Raw genomic sequence first — 20866 nt, 5'->3', positions numbered from 1 at the left:
TAGAAATGGGAAAGTCTCAAAACTTTTGCAAATGACAGATGAACCAAAATCAAATTTGTTTTTAACTTATCAAGTAGATTTTAATTTAAGAAATCAGGAAGCTAGTAATAACTCATCTATATAGGCATCTTAGGGACTGATATTTTGTTAATTATGTCCAAATTTTAACTATATTTATTGTTATCTATATAGCAATTGTAGCAAAGGCACTTAAACATTATTTATTTTTATAAAAAGTAATCAATTTTAATTTAAAAATTATAAAAATAGAAATAAAAAATTTATAACATTGTCAAATTTTTTTGTTTATATCGAAATAAAAAAGAAAACACACTTGATAGCAATTATAATTTAAAATTTTTTATATTTTAAAAAGAGGCATCACCATTTTAATAATGCTTTTGCAATAAAAACAATACTTAAATAATCAAATTTCATTAATGTATATTTTTATAAATAATATGTTAAATATTAAAGTATTGTATTAACTATGATCAATATTTTTGAAGTCATGGTAACTTTATAAATACATGATCAATATATAACAAATACATGAAAGATATTTTTATAAATAATATGTTAATGTATATTTTTTATAAATACATGATAACTTTTTTAGTATTGGGCAATTATAATTAGCTTGATATGTATGTATGCACTTTTTTAGTCATGGTAACTTTATGTGATCTTTGCATCTTTAGTAGTAGTGATTATATATTTGTGTGGCATTATTTTGTGTAGATGGATCGTAATCAACATCAAATGGTAATTGTCGGAGTCGTGGCTTCAGTTTTAGCTTTTGGGGCTCTTTGGATTAAAAAATTAGAAAGTAGGAAGGAAATTGCTTCTCGCCCTCATGTGAATCGAGATTATGAAAGAGAAAACTATATTAATAGTATTTTATATAGTGGTGACCAGCATTGCATTGATGTGATAAGGATGAGACTGATCGCCTTTTTTAATTTATATGATATTCTTAGTACGAATAATTTGTTACAATCGTCTAAATCTGTTGATATTAGGGAGCAAGTAGTTATATTTTTACATATAATTGGTCATAATGTAAGGTTTCGAGTGATTGGATCTAGATATTATAGATCAACTCAGACAGTTCACCATTACTTTAGGGTTGTATTGAGAGCTATTTTGAAATTGTATAGACTAGTTATTAGATTACTTGATGAGTCAACTCCTAGTGAAATTAGAAACAATCCAAGGTTTTATCCTTATTTTAAAGATTGTATTGGAGCATTAGATGGAACTCATATTCGTGCATCCATTCCACTTAGCATGAAAGGAAGATTTCGTAGCCGTAAAGGGGGGACGACACAAAATGTATTGGTTGCCATTACATTTGATTTGAAATTTTCCTATGTTCTAGCTGGTTGGGAAGGTAGTGCACATGATTCTCGTATTTTAAGTGATGCACTTTCACGCCCAAGAGGATTAAGAATTCCAGAAGGTAATATTTATCACAAATAGTTCTAGTAAGCTCTTAGTTTATTAGTATTAACTATGTATTGTAAAATTGTAGGTAAATATTATCTTGCTGATGCTGGATATGGCATCCGAATTGGATATATTATCCTATATCGTGGTGTCCGATATCATTTTAAAGAGTTTGGTGCTGAAGGGCCTGAAAATGCAAAGGAACTATTTAATCTTCACCATTCATCATTACGGATCACTGTTGAACGTGTTTTTGGGATTTTGAGAAACAGTTTCGTGTATTAGATGCTGAACCATTTTGGAATTTTCAAACTCAAGTAGATATAGTTTTGGCTTGTTGTATCATTCATAATCATATAATGGGAGTTGATCCTAGTGATTTACTTAATCAAGGATTATACGAGGCGTCTGAGTCTGATTCGATAATACAAACTCTCACGGAGCGAGAAGAAAGACAAGAAGCAAGAGAATGGTCTGCTAAGAGAGATGAAATTGCACAAACTATGTGGACTGATTATATGGCTAGAAATATCAGGTAGATTTAGGGCTTAGGGTTATTGTTTCTATGTTATGTATGTTTTAGTATAATTTTTTTTTTGTAAATGTTGGTTGGATAATGATATTGAAATTTTAGATTGTTGGATTTTGATATATGTATTGAATTTGTTAGATATTGATTATGTTTTAACCTTGTTGGATATTGAATTTATTATTATGTTTTAAGCTTGTTGAATATTGAAATTATTGACAATGACAATTATTTAATGTAGAATGGGTAAGGGCAACAAAGAAGGGACCTCCAAGCAATTCAGGTGGACAAAACCGATGGATCATGTTTTCCTTGAAATTCTAGCAGAGGAGGCTCGGAAAGGAAATAAGCCTTTTAATACTTTTAAATTAGTTTTTATTAATCGAGTTGTCGACGCCATTTCTGAAAGATTCCAAGTCCAATGCGATGCGAAGCATGTGGAAAATCATTTGAGGACAGTAAAAAACCAGTGGCAGATTATATGCAAAATTCGAGGTGAAAGTGGTTTTGGATGGGATGATAACATAAAAATGATCACATGTGATAGAGCGACATAATGATGCAACAATGATGGTAATATATGACTATATATGTTAAATATATTTCAATTGTTTTTTTACTTGTTATTCTAATTGTGTATAATATTCAACAGGCACACAAGAAGTATGAACCATTTCTGAATAAAAGCATTGATCATTATGATGAAATGGCTTTGGTTGTTGGCAAAGATATGGCAACAGGGAGTTTTGCCAGAACATTTGCTGACATAGATTTGGATGATGGTAATGAAGATTCAATGCCTGTAGACTGCGACAATGAAGAGACTGAAGAGGTAAGAACAAATGTATCTTCATCTGACACATCCAAATGTAAAAGAAAAAGTGGTCAAGAAAGTCTCGTTGATTAACAAATTAAATTTGTGGGTGAACAACTTGGCAAAATTGCTAATGCTTTGGAACAATTTAGTGCCGATAAGACATCACAGCTTTACGAACAAGTGATGTCGATGGAGGAAGAAGGATTTGATGATGACTTCTTGTGTTTTGTGTTTGATTATCTAGTGAGTCGTGAATCAGAGGCCAAAACTTTTTTAGTTAAAAGTAAGAAGCATAGAAAAATTTGGCTTCAAAAATTTTTGAAGCCAAATTTTTCTCAGGGTTGAAGATATTGATACTTTTATATGGTGTAATATTATGCACTTGGACAATGTTGTTACTATGTGGTGTACTACTAATTATATATTTAGATAATATTATTTCTAGTACTCATTGTGGTTTTGAAGCAATTTATAATTATTCAATATTATTTCTAGTACTCATTGTGGATAATATTTTTCAATTTAGAACGATCAATATTGTAGCTTAATAATTGAGTATTATTATAAATAAATCATTGCAATATATGTAAAAATAATTTAAAATATAAAATTTATTAATATATATTAATATATGTAAAAACAACTTTTCGGAAAATATTTTCAAGAATCACAAACAATGAGAAAATATTTTAAACAGATTCAATCAAACACCAGAGAATATTTTCCAGTAAATCATTTTACAGAAAAGTAAAACATTTTCTAAAATTCATTTTGCGAAAAATATTTTACTGCCAATCAAATAGACCCTAAATTAAACACATCCCTACTCTGTAGAGAGCCTCTTCCCTTACCCAAAACCAACTAATGAAAGCAAGAAACTAAAACGTCTCCTGCAACCATAAACCCATCAAGAATTTGCCTAAAAAACAATGTAAAACTACAGGAAACCCCTCATTGAGAAACTTTTAGAGTGAAAGATATGATATTCTCCAAAACTGAAGGGCAGAATCGTTGGAACTTTCATAGACGCTTCATCAATCCAATATTGAAGTTAAAATTGATAAAATTTATAAATATTAGAAGGTTAAATTTATTATTAAACAATAATAAAAAGCCCATGTCAGCATTTCCATTAATGTTACAAAAATGAAAATAAAAATTCAACTACCACGTGTTAAATCAGGTACAAAGACACATACGTAATTTTGTAGCTTCTACGGTACCTTTTTTGTACACGAATTTATCCACTTGTTGGGGGCCTTGTGGGGACCACAAACATTGCACTTTCTTCATTTCTTCCTTCAAAATACTAGAAGAAGATGGGAACCACCGCCGACCAACCTCATCCATTCGTAGTTGCAAATTGTGTTATGACTCTTTTACCCTTTAACAAAAATGGAATTTGTCCAATATTTTTGTGCTTGTCCTGTTCTTTTTTCTTTTCCAGTTTGATATTCGGACAAATCAAATAGTTTACAATTTTTACATGTTAAACAAAATACCTTTTTTGAAAATATCAAAATCACTAGCCAATGTAAAGGTTCTTTTTTTTAAATCTTTATTTTTTTATGTAGGTTTAGGGTTAATTCTACCCCACCACACAAACTCAACAATATTGATTGTTATGTTTTTAATTATTTTTATTTTTATATTTATGCATGTAAATATATTTTAACTATATTCATATTATTAATCAAATTTAATAATTATATTTTAATTTTGAATGTAATTATTAAAAATTAAATGATTAAGATAAAAGAAAAATTAAAAGTTATTTTAAAATATCAAAAGTTTGTACCCAATACAAGCTAGTCGGAGGCGCATTTAAAATTTTTTAAAGTAATCAAAATTGAATTATAATTTTTTATACATCAAATTATTATTTATTAATTTAAAATTAATCATTTTGAAAAGATTAAAATGATTTTTCTATTTTTGAAGACCAAAGCGTAGATTTACCGTATATTAAATTATAAATTTATTATTTATGGTGGAATAAAAGGTTGATTTTCTATTTTTAGGGCTAAAACCCCTACTTGCCCCATTGATTTCGCCCTTAAAGTTAGTACAAATTAACCTTAGTTGAAACACATTGAAACCATCAACATACCAAAATTCTAATTAGAACGGAATTTAGATTACTTGGAATCGATTTATGACCATAATGGTAAATATTGCCCGATATTGACTACCATGACAAGACATCATTAAATTATGACTGAAATTTTAAAATTTTCTACAATCAAGTTATTCTTTTAGTTTGGTTGACAACATATAAATTGTTTAAAAATAGATAATATCATTAAATTTTAAAAGACTTGTTTTTTTAAAATACACCTAACAACAAATTCAAGTTAGATTTTGACATTTAAGCTAATGACAAGAATAGAGTGACCTCAAAGGTGTATATATCTATACAGTAGTAGTTATGTAAGAATCAAATTGAGGAAAAATAATATCTCATAATAATATCTTACTAGGAATTAAATTGTTATAAAATAACATATTCTAACAACTAACGAGGAAATTAATTGATACTATAAAATTTCAATTAAAATGTTTAAAAAATTCAATAAATTCCACCATACAATTCCAAAATCAAATATGAATAGAATATGCACTTCTTGTAGAAGAAATATGATTTTTTTCAACACGTTGATCATTTACAGAAATTGTTGTACCAAAGATTCCTCTTCTCCACTACGGTCATCCTCAGGGCTCAGACAGATAAGTCTCAAAATTTCTACATATTTTTCACGTAAAAGAAATTTCAAACAAGGATGATGATGTGTTTTAAAAAATAATAAATAATTAAAAACAAATCTAATCCTTTCAAGGGCTTCATGGTAAATTCGCACCACCAAAACCTGAAGTCTTTCACGTGCAGGGACCAAACAGTAATTACACCCACCTACCTTTTCCCCCCTTTTCCTTTTGCCTATAAATACCAAGCAATGCCTTTGGTTTCAAAATCTCCAAAACTTTGAATCTTTAAGACAAATCTCTCTCTCAATTCTATAATCAAACGTTCAATTGTGAGTATTCGCTTCTAGATTTAATTTCCATTTTTAGCTTTCTTTTCTTTGAAGTTTATTATTAAATTATATTCCCAATTTTTTCTTTTATTTCTCTGTTTATTTTTTAAGATTAACAGAGGTTTTGTATATACATCTTGCCATAGAGTACAGAAATTTGATTCTTGAATTTAGTGAAAAGGGGAAAAAGGATTAGTTATGAAGTCTAGCACTTGTATTGGAATATCCAGCATGAAACCTTGTTGTAGATTCCTAGTAAGTTATAGAAGCTCTTCTTTTTTTGGGTTTTCTCCCCCAAAAATGAGCCGTTCCGGTATCCGTAATTTGTCGAAATCTCTTTCTAAGGCGGTTGATCGCCGTAGGGTGCACTCATGTAAGCATAGTAAGTCGCAGGTCGTAGGTTATAAGTGTGTTGCTGATCCGAATCGTAGGGCTTTTAGTGTATCCGATTCAAGCTGGGGTCAGTCTAGGGTAGTTAGTGATAGTTTCCGTGTTGATAAAGGTAGATCAAGGGATGTTTTAGTAATTCCCAGAGTAGCGTCGGATTTTAGGAATCACTCGACATCCATTGAACATCATGTTAATGAGAAGAATTTCGAGAGGATTTACATTCAAGGTGGGTTGAATTTGAAGCCTTTGGTGATTGAGAAGATTGAGACGGGCGATGGATTAGTTAAAGAGGATAACACTGGAATAAATGTTAGTGAGTCAGATGTAGATACAAATAATGTAGAGGGTTCGAATTTGACCGAACCTAGGATTGAGAGAGAGGTGTCTGAGATTGAGAAAGAGGCATGGAACATACTACGCGGTGCTGTGGTGAACTATTGCGGAAATCCAGTGGGGACCGTAGCCGCTAATGATCCAGCTGACAAGCAGCCGTTGAACTATGATCAGATATTTATCCGTGACTTTGTACCTTCAGCGCTTGCCTTTCTGCTAAATGGGGAGGCAGAGATTGTGAAGAATTTTCTTCTTCACACATTGCAGTTACAGGTACTTATGATCTTCATACCTAAACATTGCTTTTACATTTTAATTGGAAAATTAGTGTGCTTTTTTATCAGTGGAAGTCTTTGATAGTACAACTGATTTCAGAATTTGTAGAAACTAAAAAGATGTATTATCAATAATATGCTACATTTAGTCCTTAGAAGAACATGAATTATTATTTGGATGTTGCGGTGATGCCGTAGAACATAAATTTACATTTTTTGCATTTCTTAGAGCAACAGTGGATCTTGTCTTCAGATAACATCGAAGGAGCCTCATGACTTTAACTGGTCTATTAGCTTCTGGTTATTAGGGTGATATATTGTTGGGCTCCCGTGTATTTTTTAGGCATTGGTTGTTTGTTGATGATGTTTCTGGTGGTTTCAGAGTTGGGAGAAGACTGTGGACTGCTATAGCCCTGGGCAAGGATTGATGCCAGCAAGTTTCAAAGTTCGAACAGTCCCTCGTGATGGAAGCCCTGAAGCATTTGAAGAGGTTTTGGATCCTGATTTTGGTGAATCAGCCATTGGTCGTGTTGCCCCTGTTGATTCTGGTAGGACAGTGACTTTTAGTCAACGAAGCATTTCTTGATGATTACTTCTTTAATATTGAATACCGTCGACATATTTTATTGCTGGTGTTAGTTATCTGACTGTCATATTATTGTCACTGTTGAGATGGTATTAATTCTCTGATTTTGGTGTTAAAATCACAGGGTTGTGGTGGATTATCTTGTTGAGAGCTTATGGGAAGATCACTGGTGACTACTCATTACAAGATAGGGTGGATGTACAAACAGGCATAAGACTGATCCTAAATCTGTGTTTAACTGACGGGTTCGACATGTTTCCTTCACTGTTGGTCACTGATGGCTCCTGTATGATTGATAGACGAATGGGTATTCATGGCCACCCTCTCGAAATACAAGTAAGCTGAATAACTTTTTGTTACATATATATTAAACATTTCACTTATATATTTGTTTAAACCCTAAGAATCCTGATCTTGCAGGCCTTATTCTATTCCGCTCTGCGTTGCTCTCGGGAGATGCTCACCGTGAATGATGCAACCAAGAATTTGGTAGCCGCCATAAACAACCGGCTCAGTGCACTCTCATTTCATATCAGAGAGTATTACTGGGTTGATATAAAGAAAATCAATGAGATATATCGTTACAACACAGAGGAATATTCAACAGATGCCATCAACAAGTTCAATATCTATCCAGATCAGATTCCTTCATGGCTAGTAGATTGGATTCCTGATGAAGGTGGCTACTTTATTGGCAATTTACAGCCTGCTCACATGGATTTTAGGTTTTTCACACTTGGAAATCTTTGGGCCATTGTTTCTTCTTTGGGAACCCCAAAACAGAGCAAGGATGTTCTGGATTTGATCGAGGCAAAATGGGATGATCTTGTGGCTAACATGCCTCTTAAGATTATTTACCCCGCTCTGGAGTCTGACGAATGGCGGATTATCACTGGAAGTGACCCAAAGAATACGTGAGGCTCTTTTTGTTACTTATCCATAAACATAGCAAATTGGTGAATACAATAATCCAGATATTGACTTGCGTCTTTGTTTGCAGCCCATGGTCGTATCACAATGGTGGATCGTGGCCAACACTATTGTGGCAGGTAAAAATCATAGTTGACTGAATTATGTGTGTTCCGAAATCTTTTGTAATGCCTGTGACTGTGACGTATCCGTATACCTTAGTCACGTAATAATGAATTGCTTTTCACTATTTCAGTTCACATTGGCCTGTATAAAAATGGGGAAGCCAGAATTGGCACAAAAAGCAGTTGCTTTGGCAGAGGAAAGGCTAGCAGTGGATCAGTGGCCTGAATACTATGACACAAGAAGTGGAAGGTTCATAGGCAAACAATCCCGACTCTACCAGACATGGACAGTTGCCGGTTTCCTTACCTCAAAGATGCTATTGCAGAATCCGGAGAAGGCATCCCTTTTATTCTGGGAGGAGGACTACGAGCTTCTGGAGACGTGTGTTTGTGGGCTTAGCAAAAATGGTCGAAGGAAGTGTTCACGCCTTGGTCCTAGATCGTAATGACGGTTCATTAATTACTTTGGGTGGGATGGATGGGATGGGAAATAATAATAAGTTTGGTTGGAAGGGTAGTCAAGTGCTGGATGAGACATGGAGGTGACTGACTAATAATTTTAAGTACCAACAACCATCATTCATGTAATGTACTTGTTTGTTGCATCATTCATCGACTGAATGGCTCAATTTTGGGGGAGCCATAAGGTCCTAAGCCTGAATAATTGAACATATGATTCCATTATTTCTTTGTTTTATGCAGCGAATTTATATTATTTTTTGAGCGCCTTCGCTCTTCCCAGCGAGGTATTCTTGACAAACTGGAGTTGTTTGTTAATAGGTCGTCATTTTATCAGAAAAAAGAAAAGCATTTCATCTGTTTTGTCATCTTAATTTTTCTGATTGGTTTTTTAGATTGAAAAGTTAATTAGATCATTGCATTTTTAACAGTAATTTATCTATATTTTTAAAAAATTTAAACATACATAAAAATATAATATATTATAAGTTTAAAAAAAGTTTAAAACTTCTAAAAATTATGCACGTTGGAAATGAAATAAATGTCACCAACCAAATGAGTTCTTATGGCCTCATTCTAGGCGATGGTTAAAATCCATTTTCATTTTATATGCCGGTAGACTTTTTTAAGGGTTGGATTAAGCCGGGTTTAGATAATAATTTTTGTATTTCGGGTCAACTCGAATTTAATTTAAATAATAAAAATAATTTTTTAAAATTTAAATTTAATTATAAAAATATATAAAATATCAATTTAAAATATATTTTACACATTTTTATTAATTTTAGAATAGTGAAACAAGTTTTTTGGGTGGGTTGAGCCGAACCGAAAACAGACCTAGACATGAATTTTTTTGTAACTAGGCCTCAGCCCAAGGGTAGCTCTACCCATTGTTTAGTCAATGTTATTGTATGCTCATTTTAGTCACCCAATTGTAATATATAATTTTTATTTTAGTCACTCATTTCCTTTTTAAAATTAATTTATTCTTAAAAAAAAAGGTTTTTACATGGAATTATGTTCTTTAACTGCAAAGAAGAAACCTAAGTTTTTCCTTTTAATTCAATTCATTGTAAAACTTGAGTTTTTCCTGTCAAAATCCTTGGAATTCACTGGAAAATTTCAAGTTTTTCCTTATTACTAAAAAATTAAAATTAATTTTAAAAGAAGAAAAAAAGTTTTAAGCAATTCCAAGTAAAGCCCCAAATTTTTTCCTTTTACTAGGAAAAAAGTTTAAAATTAATTCTAGAAAATGGAAAAATTAAAGGAAATTAAAAGATAAAATGATTTTTTACAAAGACCCAAATTTTTTTATAAATCTCAATTGATTCCTGTAAAATTCTAAGTTTTTCTTTTATTAGGAAAAAACTAAAAGTAATTTTATAAAGGAAAAATAAAATAAATTAAAAGATAAATGATTTTTTCATGTAAAACCTAAAATTAAAAAGAAATTAAAAGTTTTTCCCTATGCACTTAAGTTTTTCCTTTTACCAAAAAACTAAAATTAAATCTAAAAAAGTAAAAAGATAAAATAAGTGAGCAAAATGAAAACTTAATAAGTTGGATGACTAAAATGAACGTACAACAACATTGAATTAACGACGAGTGACCAACATAAAAACAATTTTTAAATACAGTGCCTAAAATGGAAATGGTTATTAACAGAAATGCCTAAAATGAAAATTTTTATTTTTCAGTGCCCAAAATGAGAACTTTTGAAAGTTAAGTGACCAGCTGTGTAGTTTACCCAAAATATTAAAAAAATCATTAGTATGATAGAATATAAATAGGTTAAAGTTTGCTATCAGTCCCTATACTTTGTGAAAATTGTGTATTTAGTCTCTGTACTTGAATTTGATCAATTTTAGTCATTGTACTTTTCAAATTGGTCAATTTTAGTCCTAGTCCAATCAATTGCAGTTAAATTTGTTTGGTTATATTCAATTACTAGTCATGTACCATGCATACAGTTGTAGATTTAGTCCATATTCTCCAATTGGATCATTCTAATCCCCTATACTTTTTGAACTTTGAAATTCCAAACTTGACACAAATGATAGTTGGTAATCCAGTACATGAATTTTTAGTGAGTAATATGCGGAACTAACAGGTTGACATGACATTATACATATGATAATATGCTTACCATATCAGATTTTAGAAATAACAAAACTTAACTTAATGACTTTAATAGTTTAAGTTTGGTGAAGATTGAAATTTTAAAATTCAAAAAATATAGGAACTAAGAACAACCAAATTAAAATACACAAACTAAACCCACAACTTTTGTAAAGTAGAGGGGACTAAAGGAAAAATTTAACCGTATAAATGTTGTATTAGTTTATCATTGTGACCATCATTACTCGTTTGTTGTTTAAAAACACAAATCATTGAGCTGCTTGTCTTGCAAAATGGATTACGGCTAAGGTGGTTTCAACCAAACCAAAAATTAGTCGAGATATAGTTTGGAGAAAGGTATTACATTAATGATTTTAAACGTAAGCTAAAAGTCAATTAAATCGGGTGGATGAATTGGGTTTTTAAATATATTTATTTTTATTAATTTTAATAATTTATTTAATCAAAATCAAATAAATTGAATCAATGAATTAATTATATGACTAATTCAATTTAAAAATCTTGTTTGTCAGTAATTATATATAAAAACAATTTTATTTCATAAATAAATTTGATTTAAGGTTTTGAACTCAAGAATATCAGACATTCACAGCTTTTTTATTTACGGTATTTATAAAAAATAATGAGAATATCATACAACGGTCTTTCAATTAAAATATTTTTAATTAGTTAACACCATCTTTACAGGAAATAATGTATAAGATGATTTTTTTTCAATTTTTTCCAATGACTATAAGGAAAATTAAAATAAACTTTACATGTGGTAAGACTATAAGCAAATAGTGCACTGAGACTTGATCCGGAAATATTGGATTTCTTAAAACTATCACCCAACCCCACTATAGTATATATAAGGGATTTATGGTAAACCAAGTTTTGGAATTTTTAGTTGATTTTAGCACAAATGGAAGATTGGGTAGTCAAACCTTCTAATTCTAATTTTAGTGTTTGGTGAATGGAGGTTTGCAAGAACTTGTTGAGCTAAAACCTTTACAACAAAAAACGTAGGAATAGACCATTTTTTTCACAGCTGATTGGGAATGAGATATGTGGAATGGCATATCTGACCATGCTTGCTCAAAAATTACTCCATTTGCCACACGCTCTCAAACCTAATAGGGGTGCCAAGATATTAGTAGCCTACATTCTCCCATTTTCACTTTCACCTCCGAAGTCTAAAGTATATTTAAAAACAAAAAAGCTTCACCGTGAAAAATTTATATTAATTAAAATATGCTACTTGAAAATTTTATTAAAAGTGTGACATAATTATCACTAATTTACATAATAAGAACATGACATAATTATCATTAAGAATGTAATTTACAATTATATTGATACACTATTAATATTTATCAAACCCCACAAGGTTAATATTTACAAATAAGGAACTTAAAAATTATTTATTTAAAATTTTAAAATATTCATTAATTAATTTTCATAATAAATGTTTTAATATTTTTGGTAATAGTGTTTTATTTAAATAATTTCACCCAATAAAGACTAAAGTGCCCTTATCTCGCCATTTTACACTTACTAGTTATCACTAAGTTTTACCAAACACTTTTAAATAAGTAGTTAATAGAATCAGTTGATTAAACCAACCACTATAATTAACAATCAATTATCAATTATTAGTAAATTGTCAAACAAAACCATAGTTTATATATATTAGATTACTTGGTACCTATTCAAGTTCAAAGTTCAACTCATAATTATGAGGTATGTTTATGGAGTATTTAGAGTTTATTAGCTATGGACCAAATAATTATCTTGTTAGGATTTGGTCAAAGATTAAGTTATTTGTACAAATTCCTTATCGATTATTGCATTAAAATGTTAGACCTAAAAATTTAATATTTTAAACTCTAACATTTCAAGCTTGAGTTTGACTTAACCTATTTTTAATATTTTTATTTATTACATAATTTATATTACATAAAATTTAATCTCTAATAACTTTTTCGTTAAGCAAAATGGAGTAAATATATTGCATCCTTCTTAAAACAGAGTTACTTTTTAAAAGGATGAAAGAAGAATTCAAGTTAAAAACTAATATTGTCATTTAATACAAGGAAGGGTTTTAAGTAGGCGGATTTTAAGCCTTAGAAACACTTTAAACATTAAAAATTTGATTAAGTTGCCTATATTTAAGATTTTTGGTGAAAAACCAACATATAAAATTATTAAATATTATATTAAAAAATTATAATTTGATTTTAAAAAAAAGATATAAATTGACTTAAAACAGGATTGTGTTAATCTTTTACAAATATGAATGGATTTGGGTAAATTTTTTGGTTCATATTTTAGATCAAGTTGGGAAAGAGTAAGCATAGATTTTGTTACTGTCACGGGTCGTGGATCAAAGCCCGCGACGAGTGCACACAGAGTATCCCATGGAGGTCAATTGATTAAATGTGGTTCATTTGACCCATTTGAACTAACTTGATTTGTGGAATCCATGGAAAAACTCATCTACTTGAAGTTTTGGTGGCCCAATGAAACACTCCAATAAAATTAGAGTTATCATGGTTAATGTAAATCCTAAGGGACAAGATTGTATAGAGATTAAATCCCTTAGGGCTCTTATTTTGTAGATAGACATTAATCTTAGTCGTTGATGTAATTCAATCTGTACTGTTGGATTTAGGGGAGTTCAATTATAAATAGAGACCTTCCCCCTCATTAAAAGTTAAAGAATACATTTGAGACCATTTGCTCAAACACTTGTGCTATTATTTTCTTGTGGCTTTATTGTTCGATTCAAGTCCCTTTGTCTTTCCAAGTTGCTTCCACTTTATTTCGGCACCTTAGAGAATTTCCTTTGTGAATTCTCATTTTCGAGAGTAAGGTTGACTTAGGCAGATTTGAAGCTAAGAAATCGCCTAAAGCTGTATGGTTTAGCAGACTAAAGTTTTAACCCTGTGATAATTGGTATTAGAGCCAGTGTTTGAAGGCATTGGTTAAGATGACAGAAGGATGCGACAAAAAGAATGTTCTAATGGAGACCCGTGGGAGGACTAAGAAAAATAGTAAATTGAGAGATATTATGTCGGCTTTTGAGGGTCAAGTTGTAAAAACTCATTTTCAGTAAAATCAGAACAGTAGTTTCGAGACCACAAATCTAATGTATAAATATTTATTTCATTATAATTCTAATGTCTACTGCATGTTAGTATTACCATATGAAAATTTCGTTAAGAAATTTTACCATTTGCATGCTTAATTTGATAAAAAAGATTAAATCGCAGAAAATGCAAAAGTTGAGTTCTATTAGCTGAAGGTTTTAAATGGCTATAGAACCTTAAAGTATGAGTCTTTATGTGGTAATTAGACCATTAATGAAGATAGTGGATGTACATGGCTTGGTATTAATGAAATTATGAATATTTTTTAAGGATAAAATAATAATTTGGTAAATAATGATAAGTAAAATAAAACAAAATCAAGTTATCATCTTTTTACTCTTTCTTCAACTGAAAATTCAAAGAAAAAGAAGCCATGGAAGCTTGCTAGGTTCGGCCATGGAGTTTTTGTGTGCATGGTATGTATTTTAGTTTCGTTTTTAATGCTTTCTATGTTTTTGGATAGTTGTAGGTTAATCTAGCTAGCCCGGAGACAAATTTGTAAAACTGTTAAAAGGTTAGGGTTTGACATTACCAGTTTAGATATCGGTTCGACTACCTCCTCGATCGGCTTATGGAGCTCGGCTTGTGCCTTTTCCTTGGATTGGTTGACCTCTTCAGGAACCTCATCATCTTCATGGATTGGCATGATTGACGGCCTTAGTGACCTGCCTGATCGCAATGCGATCGCCTTTGCGTGATCCTTTTCATCTCTTCGAGGGTTGTTCTCTATATTACAAGGGAGATTTCGACCACTTTTTTTTTTGAAACATTGTCATTAGCTGACTCATTTGGTCACAAAGATTGTCCATTCGGGATTCAAGTCATTCACATGTAGGTTGGACTTGTTGAATGTCCATTTTTATTGTTTGCATCTCCCTTTCTAGTTGATCGAATTTTTGACCTCATGAAGCATGACCATTACATCAGTATGTTGTTGTAGTGATGGAGGTTGATAAAGAGAATTTAATTGCGTTTGGGTTTGGTTTGTGCCTTCTTGGTTACCTTTTCACTTGAGGTTTGAATGATCTCTCCACTCGGGATTATAAGTGTTTGAATAAGGGTCTCGACTAGAGGTGCTCATGGGTCGGTAGGGCCGGGCCTGAAAAAATTTCGTCTGCGTCCCTAGGCTCGGGCCGCCACCAAATATGGGCTTATAATTTTGTCTAGGCCCTACCGAAAAAATTCTAAGCTTTGAGCTCTGCCCGCCCATTTTTTTAATAAACACCAAAAAAGTATTTTAAAAATAAAAAAATAAAAAAAAGTATTTTAAAAATATTTTAAAATTAAAAAAATAAAAATAGATATATTTATTATATATTCGGGCCAGGGCCAAAAAAGTGGTGCCCGAGTCCCGGCCCATTTTCTAAACGGGCCTCGTTTTTTTGCCCAAACCCATATTTCGGGTCTATATTTTTACCTGAACCCTCCCATATTTCAGGCAGGCCGTCGGGCCAGATCGAGCCGGGCTGCCCGGCCCATGAGCACCTCTAGTCTCGACCCCTATTATTCATGTAGCTTGCCTTCTCCAGCTGGCTTTCGTAGTGTGGCTCCACTCTTGTCGGCTTGATAGGTGTCTCCAAATGATTAACCTTTTCTATATTTGTTGGAATGAAGCATCGTTGTTTTCCTCATTTACCTCTTTTTCTATTGGAGGCTTGGGTTTGTACATGAATCTCTCGTTAGGCCACATATACGAATTCATGATCATGTCTTATAAAATTTTGTAGGCTTGTTCGTATGTGTGAAACACGAGAGATCTACCGGATGCTCCATCTAGCCAAGATCTAATGTGTCCGTCGACACCGTTATAAAATATTTATATCTAGAGCCGTGCTTGTAGTCCATGGTGTGAGCACTTTCTTAGCATTGTCTTAAAACACTCTCATGCCTCGTACAGAGATTCACCTTCAAGTTGTTTAAAGTTTATGATCTCCTGCTGGAGCTTAATGGTTCGACTAATTGAGAAAATTTTCTTAAGTTTTTCTGTGAGATTGTTCTATGTGGTAATAGAACTTGGTTCTAACGAGTCTAACCAATTGACCGCGTTATCACATAATGAAAATGGGAATAACCGAAGACATATAGCATCGTCGGATAGTCCATTATATTTGAAGGTGTCGCATAGTTGAAGAAATCGCTTCAAGTGTTAGTTCGGATCTTCAATCATGTTTCCCTTAAACTGCAATGTGTTTTGAATCATCTGAATCATGACTGTCTTTATCTCAAATTATTGGCGTTAATCGCCGGCTGCTCGGTGCTTTCTCACACCGTGTTTAAGGTAGGTAAAGCATACCCACGCAACGTCTATTAAGCCACTGGGACTTCTTCCCGATTATTTTCTTGTGTTCTCGTGGCTCTTTGAATTATGAATTTTCTCAAGGTAAGTTTATAATCGTCGGTGGATCGTAGTCCATTCATTAACAGTTATGCCTGAGTAGTTACTCCGGATCTGGGCAATGTTCAATCGGAGTGCTGGAACTTTGGGTCACAAATGACCTGAAAAAAATGAAAATAAAAATAAACAAAAAATTATGTTCATTAACGTTCCTACTTATCTTATTAATTGCAAAAAATTATTTTCAAAATTTATTGCCGAAACCTCCCTAGCAACGTCGCCAACAACTTGACCGCCTATAAATGACTTATCGTTTATAGAATAAATAAAACACCCAAGAAATATAAGAATTGAGAATGACAGTGTCCACAAGTGCACGAGTCAAATTGTAATATAGTTGTACAACAAAATACCGAAAGTATTCCGAGGATCATAAAAATAAGACTAAGTAGTAATAGTTAATTCCTATATTAAGTCTAAGTAGTAATAGTTAATTCCCATATTACGATAGATCATAAATACTAGGGGGACTAAAAATAAATAACTAACAAAAATAAATAAAGAAAGAATGCAACACCCCCTAACCCCAAACCGTCGCCGGAACAGGGTTACGAGGCATTACCGTACTTGTCAGACAACTTAAGAATAATTCACAATTAAATAACTTTCATAGTATAATTTAATAACAAAATCCATATAATGGACTCTCGAAGCCCAAAACATATAAAAAAACGGAACTTGTTCAAGTATTCCAATTTTTTTTTTTAATTTGGAAAAATTTTGACAGTATTTCTGCTTATTTTTACATAAAATCCCCTGCAAATTTAAAACCAAAAACAACCAATACCAATGTTTCAATCAAAGATTTTATTTTTAGAACACTACTAAATCATGCTAAATAAATTGATTTACTACTTTAATTATAAAGGTTTAAGTAAAAAAACAACTATTTCATATCTTTCATTCCATTTCAAGATTTAATACTAAGTTTACTAATTTATAACTTTAAACTATATTTATCATCAAAAAGATCATAACCATTTACTTACAACCAAGATCATTTAACATATATATATATATATATATATATATATATATATATATATATACGACTCGTGTACAATCACCTAGTACATGCCACTTAAACAAAATGAAGAAATACATCACCAAAATTTTCTTGTTGGAATCGAGATCTTTTTGGATGGTGAACTGGGCTTTGAACTCTAATTACCTGCGCACGAAAACAACCGTACGCTGAGTATTTCATACTTAGTGGTATTACTATAAATCAAACTATTTAATAATAATAAAATTTCAAACATCGACCATAATCTTTATAAATCACTTAAACTAAATATACATATTTATATATCACTTCATAAATCTTAAATTCATATATATATTTTTTACATACTAATTCAATTCATAATTTAATTCATGCATTCTTTCTTGTACTTTTCAATAGTGCCAAATCAATCAATCTCATTTTCTAATTTTCATTTCAATTATTTACCCTATTAACAAGGCTCGGACTCTGACAGATACGCGGATTCCACCCAAACACACCAGAATATCCAACCTAAACATACCCGGAATAATATAAATCCTCCATAACACACCAGTATATCATATCCTCCCAAACACACCAATAAGGCATTAGATGCCTCTTCGGATAAACCGAAGCATATAATAACATAATCATCTTCTCGGCCGAACTACAAATCTCCTCATCACATCACAAATCCTATGGCATGCCATTTGTATCCAATCTAATCCGATAAGTTAATAGGGTATTATTTTACTTTTCCAAATTCGAATTCATTTCCACAACAATTTCAAATATTCAATCAATTCAAAACATCTATTATTTCAATTCACATATAATTCAATATTCACACATATTCTTACTTAATTTCAAATGTTATTACTTACCTTACCTTAAATGTCCCATGAATACAATTTCAATATAGCATTTATTAAATAGATTAAGTTATAGTAATACAAACCCGGAATACGCGTTTACTCCTCAACGATCTTTTCTTTTCCTTTTGATGCCGATGTCTCGTTTTCCTTGTTAGCTACGAAAATAATAATTATTTTCACTATTAATTACAACATTAAATTATAATAAAATAAAAATAATTAAATTTTATTCAATTCTTACTTATTTCCAATTTAATTCTAACTAAGCTCACTTACTTTTCTAGCTTATTTCATACGTCTTTTCTACTTAATTTCTTACCATATTTAACTCAACTATTCAATATTCATAATTAAACCCTAATTTAAGGCTTCTTATAACTTAATCCCAACTATGTAAAACTTATAACTTAATTTACAATTTAATCTCATTATCTATTCTAACTAGAAATTCTATCAACTAAACCCCTAATTTAACAACTTGTTTAACATGAATCATGTTCAAAAACCTATGAACTTCCATAACCTCCACTTAATTTCAATAAAACTTTTTTTTAAAGCTTCTAAAACATCAAAATTAAGAGAAAAGTGCTAAATTTAGCTTACCAATTAAACATGAAGCTTTAAAATCCCAATTTTCCCCTTTTCTTTTCTTTCCCTTTTTCTTCGCCTGTTTTCGTCTCTTTCTCTGTTTCTTTTTTGTTCTTCTTTTGTTTCTTTTTCTTTTGTTTTACTTACTTTACTTTATTTCTTTTATTTTAACTAATAATATTAATAATATATTAAAAAATATTTTACTTATTATTTAAGAATATATTTATTTTTATTACAAGTGTACCTATATAATTATTACTATTACACTTGCCTTTAATATTTACCATACATTTGTCATCTATTTAGTTTATTTAATATATAATAATATCATAATATAATATATATAAAACATAAAAATCTAAGATTTTGATCACTTATGCCGTCTCATTTCTTGTTAATGGATTAATTGCCATTTTAATCCTTTTTATTTTCTATTAATCTATAATTCAACTTTTACCCCTAATTCAATATAGTCCTTTTTCCTAATTTCTCTTAATTAAACTAAATTCACCTGATTAATACCTAATTAAGCACTCAACTAAAGTCACAATTACTTTAAATAATTTTTTTATGACTCAGTTTACTAAGACAGATGCCCGATAATGTACTTTTCTGATGCTTGTGAATTTTGGGTCATTACAAAGAAAGATAAATAATTAAATTAAATCAATAAACCAATCAAGAAGATTAACTCGCTTTAGGGTTTGCAAAAAACTTCAGATTGGGAGTCTAGAGTGGATTAGTCATTGATTAAACAATTATTACCTCCCGAATCTAAATTAACTTAATTGATTGGTTGATACTCGCTTATCTTCCGACCTTACTTTCTCAACCAGGATAAATTACGATTTACTCGATTTGACTTATCTTTCAATTTAGTCTAGCCTATGGTCACTTGCTTATTAGGGTTGTCACACCTAACAATTTAAAAACTCATAATTTATACCAACTAATCCATCCCTAGAAATCCCAAATCTTTTGTTAGTCACATTCTCATCCACTCGTTAGTCTTCCCTAACGGATTTAGCCACTCCTGTTATTCATAATCTTAACCTTGATTGATTAAACCATGTGAGAAATATGATTCATTCGGAGAAGAAAAGATATGTGAATAATTGTGGATTGAGTACCAAATGGGAAGCGGAGTAGCAAATCTCTCGATTGGAATAACAAAATAAAAAAATGCAAAGAACAATATAAAATGAATATTTTAATTAAATAAACAAGTCCTTGAATCAAAACTAATTCAAGAAAAAAAACAAGAAAGTATCTAAAAGTCGAAAAAACATAAACTCAAACAAATTCTAAACTACGAGGGTTTTTGAAGGCGTCTAGGACGACTTAATTACATTCAACCCCTAATGTCTTATTTATAGAAGTGTTGGCAGCCCAAATTAGGTCTTCGGCACATCCTAGGCCATTATATAAGTTTGATTATGCGGACAAAAATAACTTCGAATTACTTGGGAAGGATGTCGATGTGTGTCGTGCCACATCAAGGCTATAGCACGACACGACACCTAATTCCAGCCTTAGTCGATTGTTTGGTGCTTTGACATCTCAGGAAGCTTGTGCATCACTCGACATTTGCTTCCACATTAATTAGGCCTTTATATCTTCATCTTACACACTCAATTAAACCAATTAGCACAGCCTAAGGCCCGTGTTGACCTATTGGGTCACAACACCTGCAAAATGTGTTAAAACACTTATTTTTATTAACTTTCTATCCTAAGGCGTAAATACTGATAATGAAATATAAAATACTAAATTGCTTAGAAAACAAGCTCCTTAAGTGTGGAATTGACCCGAGTTAACTACTGCATTTGATGACAGGTTA

General features: G+C 31.1%; 1 protein-coding gene and 1 non-coding gene across 2 annotated transcripts; both read left to right on the top strand.

The window, feature by feature from the left end:
* Positions 1-5774: 5774 nt before the first annotated feature.
* Positions 5775-9208, top strand: LOC105776583 (alkaline/neutral invertase C, mitochondrial). The gene is made up of 6 exons (XM_012599312.2): positions 5775-6826; positions 7211-7376; positions 7539-7750; positions 7835-8328; positions 8415-8463; positions 8580-9208. Exons 1-6 carry the CDS (start codon positions 6029-6031, stop codon positions 8892-8894), a joined length of 2034 nt encoding a protein of 677 aa, XP_012454766.1. The 5' UTR covers positions 5775-6028; the 3' UTR covers positions 8895-9208.
* A 6807-nt stretch (positions 9209-16015) lies between these two features.
* LOC128034296 (small nucleolar RNA R71) lies at positions 16016-16122 on the top strand. Its single transcript, XR_008190426.1, has one exon. It is a non-coding gene; the product is annotated as a small nucleolar RNA R71 (small nucleolar RNA).
* The last annotated feature ends 4744 nt before the right edge of the window (positions 16123-20866 follow it).

Source organism: Gossypium raimondii, chromosome 10, assembly GCF_025698545.1.
Source record: "Gossypium raimondii isolate GPD5lz chromosome 10, ASM2569854v1, whole genome shotgun sequence".
Taxonomy (NCBI): Eukaryota; Viridiplantae; Streptophyta; class Magnoliopsida; order Malvales; family Malvaceae; genus Gossypium; species Gossypium raimondii.
This window is presented reverse-complemented; position numbering and strand designations above follow the sequence as displayed.